This window comes from Malania oleifera, chromosome 13 (genome assembly GCF_029873635.1).
Source record: "Malania oleifera isolate guangnan ecotype guangnan chromosome 13, ASM2987363v1, whole genome shotgun sequence".
Classification (NCBI taxonomy): domain Eukaryota; kingdom Viridiplantae; phylum Streptophyta; class Magnoliopsida; order Santalales; family Ximeniaceae; genus Malania; species Malania oleifera.
The window spans coordinates 32,799,319-32,806,464 of NC_080429.1; the positions used below are offsets into that span (position 1 = coordinate 32,799,319).

The 7,146-nt window shown below is 36.2% G+C and overlaps 1 protein-coding gene across 1 annotated transcript; it reads left to right on the forward strand.

Annotated features, from left to right (window-relative positions):
• The first annotated feature begins 310 nt into the window (after positions 1–310).
• LOC131146627 (probable inactive poly [ADP-ribose] polymerase SRO5) lies at positions 311–6,282 on the forward strand. Its single transcript, XM_058096336.1, has 5 exons — positions 311–1,608; positions 1,918–2,159; positions 2,284–2,414; positions 2,501–2,596; positions 5,792–6,282. Exons 1-5 carry the CDS (start codon positions 1,016–1,018, stop codon positions 5,837–5,839), a joined length of 1,110 nt encoding a protein of 369 aa, XP_057952319.1. The 5' UTR covers positions 311–1,015; the 3' UTR covers positions 5,840–6,282.
• Positions 6,283–7,146: the final 864 nt, after the last annotated feature.

Below are 7,146 nucleotides of genomic sequence, written 5' to 3' on the forward strand. Positions count from 1 at the left end.
AAAAATATTAAATGGTATTAAATTACAAACAGTAAACAAATTAAGAGATTAATAAATGAAAGATAATTTTTCAAAATTTAAATTATTTTGAAAGTTCTTCGCACTGTATCAATTGGAGGGCGGTGACTGTACAGTGTACGCCTCTGAATTGAATTCCCGAGGCAAAAGAAAAAATAGCTGCGAGCTTTGGAGGCAGTGGCTTGCTCCCCAAGGACTTCCCAAATTGAATATATTAAATATTTATAGACTGGAAGGGTAAAATGGTAATTTGGGACAGTTTCAAAAGGAAATCAGAGGGCGGAGTAACCGCCTCACTCGGCGTGCCACGTGCTCGCCACGTTCAAACGGCGGCGCATTAAACCGGCAGCGCCGCACGGCCACACGCAACTCAACCCGATGCGGTGGGCTTCCTTCTCCTCTTCCCCAAGATATCTGTTAATCTCTACAAGAACACCGTTTTCGATTCCAACTCTTCTTCATTCTTTCGTTCGTTCGTTCATTCGTTCATTAATCAAACCTTCCTCTTGGTTTCCCCCAATGACTCTTGCTATACTATAGATTCAACTTCTCTTCCTTCTCTGTATTTCTCCTTCATCTTTTGCTCTTTTGTCTTTGTTTTTTATCTGTAATACATCCTTGATACGCGTTTAAATTTGTTGTTCGCTCTTCTTTCCATGGTAGCGCAGGGGGGGTTGTTCTTGAAGAATTCTGGGTCGGTTTAGTATTTCTTGATTCGTAACCATCGTTGTGTATGTACTTTTTTCTTCGTTTCCTGGGGATTGTTTTCATAGATTTCCTTTTCAATCTTCGAAGGGTAAGAAATAATTAATAAATCGAGTTCGATTTGGAATCGTCATACGGGGCTAATTGGTGTTGAATTCTGTCTTTTCATCGAACATATCTCCCTCCTCTTCGGGAGATAGAGCTGATCCCTTCTACTTTTAGAATCGTTAGGTCGTTCGTCCCATTAGCTTTTCTTCATCTATTCTGATATCTTCCTGGGAATTTCGCTATTATGGCCGAAAACGGGCAGCGATATCTGTCGGCATCAATTCCCATGGGAATTGCCGAAGGAATTAGGCATGGGTGTAGGGTTTTAGATACTACTAATACAGTCACAGACGAATTAGATGAACAAATGAAGCATGGGGGCATCCAAGATTCGTCCTCGGACATTGACGATGATGAAGATCCTTCAGTTTCTGATTGCGGAAGTGTTACGAGCGGTGCAAATAGTGAACTATTTCAACATTTCGTTGATGGGATGGTTAGACTGGATGAAGGGAATAGACTTCACGACATAATCAAACGGAGATTCATCTCGGGCTTGGGTTCTCTCACAGAACGTACCACGGTTGTTGCCATCCATAGAAATTCAAATTCTTGCTTTACAGGACGAGCCCGGCTACAATCGTTTCAAGGTTTCTCGCGAGCGCTGGAAAGGAAGTGCGGAGGAAATGCCAACGTCAAGCTCGCTTGGTATGCGACGTCTAGAGATGCAATCAGTAGCATCATTTCTCATGGTTTTGGTTATTCCCAAGAACGCGATAACAGCGGTTTATATGGCCGCGGCATCTATCTCTGTCCCATTGATTCGTCCATCGAAAGGTGTGTGTGTGTGTGTGTGTGTTTTTTTTGAAAGAAAAAAATGTGAAGTTTTTCATGCTAGTATTATCATATATTTCTTCGATCTTTTTTCAATGAGTATGTGAGTATTTTGGGCAATTTATGCTTGGGAAAAATGATTAAAAATTATCTGCTTCACAATGCGATTTCTTGAGCATTTGCGAGGTGTTCTCCGTTCCAGTATTTGTATTTGTTCTTTTAGTGCAATGGATGTGTGAGTATTTTGAGTAGTTTCTCCGCAGGAAAAAGGGGAAAAGAATTGATTTATAAAAAAAATAATCTGTCTTGCAGTGTGAAATTCTCGAGCGTTGATGAAACTGGTCTGAGGCATCTGTTGCTCTGTCGCGTTCTTTTGGGGAAGATTGAGCTTGTGCATCCTGGCTCCGAACAGTGCCATCCAAGTTCTGAAGAATTTGATTCGGGTGTGGACAATCTCGTGGCTCCCAAGAAGTATATTGTGTGGAGTACCCACATGAATACTCATATCTTGCCAGAATATGTTGTTAGTTTCAGAGCTCCTCCTAGCTTGGAAGGTGAGCAATTGGATATCAATTTGTTTTCATTGTGAACTTTGTTATGTTTGTATGGCTTTCAGGAATCTAGAGTTCATTAGCTTAGAGGTTGCAGTCATATGATTTGATGTGCTTGATTGTTTAGGTTTTCTGGCATGTCCCATGAGGAGGCCAACTTCACCTTGGATTCCATTCCCAGCCCTAATTTCTGCACTTTCCAAGATTTTACCTTCACATTGCGTTGGTTTAATCACCAAGTATCACAGCTATAATAGAGTAAGTACTTGTCAATGCACTTGTGGCAAGAATTAAATATGTTCCAACATTTTCAATAATTTCCTTTCCGAACTTCTTTTGTCTAGGAAAATAAGATCTCTCGGCATGAGCTGATACAACGAGTGAGGCAAATAGCAGGAGACAAGTTGTTAACTGCAGTTATCAGGGCTTACAGAGCCAAGGTACGGCTTATGTTGATCAAATTAGTGTTCTTAAACTTCTTATTACCTAAAGATTTGTTGGAATTGAAATTTTGAGTATCACTTGTGCGTAAATGTTGGGGCTTTATCTTCATGCTTGGCCCGCAACCTAACAGCTTAAGTTTTTCGGTGAAGTTGTAACCTAACATGGTCTAGTAGCCATGGTTGCTAGAGGTCCTAGGCATTGTTAGAATCTTACAATTTGCAATTTGATTCATACAATTTGTATCACCATGTTGATTCGAATCTTACTTGCGCTTTTAAAAACAATTGAATTTTTTTTGAATCTATTGATTCACCTTGTGATTCTAATGAGTCAATTTGCATTTATCTCATGCAATTTTGGACCTATCATATCCTGACAGACTTGACTAATTTAAGCGCCCCAAACAGCAATTTTTTATAAAATTTTATTATTGTTATTTTTACATGATTACATTCTATTCGTTGTTTACGTTAGTTTTGTGCTAAAAAAGAGGAGAGAATAGAACTTTAGGTCTTATGTTGTCCTCACAAAACCATTCTTCCCTTTTAAAGGAGTTTATAGTGTTTAGTCATTGAGGAGGCTAAGGTGGCTCATGTTTCGTTGTGTTAAAATTCAAAGTTGGTAGTTTGCTCAATTATTATAATTTTTTTAGGTTAATTATTTTTTAATTAAGAAAATGCATGGTATATATTTTTTAAAAATTGTTGATAAACACCAAAAGTTCAATATTTTTTTTCTTGATTCCTTCTCCTAATCATATAGAGTTCATTTTTTTTTAATTAATATTTCTTGACTTATTCTCCTACATTACATTTGGTTCAATGGAATAGCTATTCATTGGAATAAGATGAAATATAGTGTAAAATTTGGAATAGTGATAGTTGTTCTTTGTATGTACCTTATTATGTCATTTAATATGTAATAAGAAAGGAATAAACATTTCTATGGTGAAATTTGGGAATAATTATTCCTTGTTTATTCACGGACCCTTAAAAAGTTTCACATTATTATTTGCCTTATCTTAACAACATATTTTTTTTTATAACTAATTGTAATAAACCTATTATAACTATTCTATTCTTAGGAATAGGAATTTTGCAAACCAAACATAATCCCACTCTTCATTTGTTCAAGGAAAGCAACACATGAAATATGATTTTTTTTACTCTTCAAAATTAGATGTACGTCACTGTTTTTGCTTGTTTTTCACTTTTTCATATATCAGCATATGCTTGACATTTAGAATTGATTTTGGGAATTTGTGAGGGATGTTACAGTTCAATTAATTCTTGATTCTTGATTCCCAAAATTGGAATTTTGATTCACGATTCATATCTTGATTTGACAACTACGGTCCTGGGTTACAATCTTGTGGCTTGCGCTTGTTGTAAGTTGTCAAAAAATTATTGTGTCCCCAACAATGGGTGTTATTTTAATCATTTGTTTATCTTTTCACGTGCAACTTATAGGGAAGTGTCAAGCCTTAATACATTGTTGGCCCACAACTAACAACATAAGCTTTTAGGTAGTAATAATCATATAACATAACCCTGAAAAGGAAAAGATCAATAACCCCATAGCGTAGAAGTACGCGTTTGTTCTGTCTTTAGGTGTATTGGACATATTGTCAATTTTGCTTCATACAGTGTTGAAAGGGATATGCCCAATGCCCATTTTGTTTATTCCTAGTCAAGAAGCAATTTTGATTCAAGTTGTCAGTTTTTGAATGCTTTTGTGACAGTTCCTCTTGAGTTGCTAACAGTTCTTTGTTGCTTATACAAGAATTGCTGAGTCCTTCTTCGACCAGATATGAGATTTCTCGGGACTTCTAGTTTCTAGGTCCCATAATGATATGAGGTGGTGGAGCACTCTTCTTTGTTGTTGTTGGAGGGCAGTCATTGTACTAATTAGGGGTATGCATGGTTGGTTAACCAAACCATCCCCCTAACACCTCAACCAAACCTAACATTCATTCAGTCACCCAAAACAGTAGACAGAAACTGAACTGTTTGAGATTTGGTTAGCCAATTTTTAGACCCATAACCAGTGGTCAAGAGACTAACCAGAACAATCGGTACTTCGGACATGGCAGAGAGAGTAACCCAGGATTTGCAGTCAGGTTGGATCCATTTTTGGAGCTTGCGAGTGTTTGAGCGCCATACTATGGGGTTGAGTTCTTGATTTGAAAAACTGTCTTATCGACTTATTGTACCATATGGAAGGCCAAAATATGCCATAAGATTTGAGGCTTTTATCTGTTTAGTTGTTCTTACAGAGTTAAATTACAATCTGCTGCTGAGTAGGAGACCTTTTAAGGCTTTATTTTGGTATGTTTGTTCTTTATGTTTTGTCAGTTCAAATGCGGCTCACCTGTTCTTGCATCTTCTTTTTCTTGGAGCCTAAGAGGGGTTGGGACAAAATTATTTGGTTTTTGGAGAGATTTGAGTTTCTCTGAAGTTGGTGGAGGATTTTTATTCCGCCTCTTTTTATAGGTTTTGGGAGGAACAGAGATTGTCCAGCTTTGTCAGGTTTCGGGATGCTTGCTGTCTTGTGGGGTTGGTTGGGGTCTTGAAGAGGAATAATGCTTGTATTTCACGGGGAACAAGATGTCTTGTTCTATGCTTTCAGATAGGACTAACTGTTTTATATCGTCAGTGTGGTTGAATGATAGATTTGTTTTGGATCCTTTTTTGTCTTTGATTGTTTTGTATATTATTTCTTCTTCAATAAACCTTCTCTTTTATCAATATATATATATATATATATATGAGTCCTTCTATGACTAATCTATGAAATTTTTAGAGTTGTAAAATGCACTTGGTTTTCCAATGCTCCAAGGCTCCATGGTTCCCTGTAATTTGCATGTCTTTTGCTCTGCTGTCGCTTTATGCATTGATTGTGTTCTCCTAACTCAGGTTGATGACGTTTCGTGCTCTTTTTTTAGCTGAAGTTGCATGATTATATTGGAAAAGAATCTTGATTTGCGCCATTGTATTAGTGAAAGTTGTGAAACATGTGTTTTACATTTTCTTCATGCTCTTTATTTTTTTTTAAAAAGTATTTGTCAATCCTATGGTGGTTAAAGTTGCGTTCCTTCTCAATTTTTCTTGATAAGCTTCGCATGCTCTTCTGCTTGTACAAGTCCCCATATAAAGTGATCTCACAGAAGTATAATTCTTGGGTTTCTTCAGAAATCTAAAGCACCAACCATCTTTCAGCCAGCAATGGTTCAGAATTAGCATAAATGGAGTAAATAATACTCAGAAGCATCCACAAATGAATCTTTCTCAGATAAGGAGTACAGGGAGATCGCAAGATGCCATGAGGAAGAAGAGAGGAGAGTTCTTTCAGCTAATTCATACTAAAACAGATGCCTGGAGCTTAGAGATCCCGCAGATGACTGCTTTTGGACTTGCTTGTTAGCACATGTTTTGGCTATCTACTAGTTGTTAGTTAGCTAGTTCCTTACTAGTCAGTAGTAATAATAGTAGCAGCAGTTATATTAGCCAGCAGTAGTAACTAGTAGTTAGAGGAGCTGCAGCAGAAGCAGAAGCAGCAGGGTGGCATTGTAGTTAGTTTTCTGTGCAGTATGCCATTGTAGTCGGGCAGGTGTTATCATAGTGAAAAAATTGTATTGTCACGTTGATCACAAATCAAAAATACCATCTATATTGATTGAGAATTAAGCAGTTTGGAATGCTCAAATAGTTACTTTGTGTAATATCTCATTGCACACAGATGCTCTCATAGTGAAAATTGTATTTTTAGCAGCTGCTGCTGATCGAATTAAATATCATCTCCATTGATTCAGAATTAAGCAGTTTACAATACTGAATTGTATTGTCGGCAATTGTTGATCAAAGATTCAGAAACCACCTCCATTGACTGTGAACTCATTGTGGAGTACTATTGCTGTATCATTGTGCCGTAATGCATTTGTTGAAGTAGAACAGCAGAATGCACAATTGCCATAAAAATTCTGCGTCTTTTCCCTCTTTCATGGAGTTCTCCCAGCTATTAAGTCATATGAAGCATAAAGGACTGAAATCCAGAAGTATATTTCAGAAGGAACTACTTCAACTTCCATTCCATGGTGATATCTTAAGGAAAATTAATTCACATTTTAGTGCTTCAAAGAAAATCCAGAAGTATATTTCAAAACATTTTGCTTAATAAATTAATTCACATTTTAGTGCCTAAAAAAAAATCGTATTGTACAAGGCCATTAGAAATGGGCAAAATTATTCTTATATAAATTTTATTATTTTTCAATTTTAGAGCTTTATGGATATTTTTTCTAAGTATATTTTAGCACACTTGTCGATAAATGTTTTTTTTTTTTTTTTTTTTCTTAACTAATTTTTTTGTGTGAAATGATTTATTTAATCCAATTCAAATTTTGAACATTAATAGTAACAAAATTTTGGATTTTAGTTTTTATCAAAATCAACAAAAAAAAAAAAAAAACTTAAGAGGACATTTAGTATCATTGTTACAAATTATGAGAATAAACATTGGAAACAAAAGCTGAAAAGCCAAAAATAAA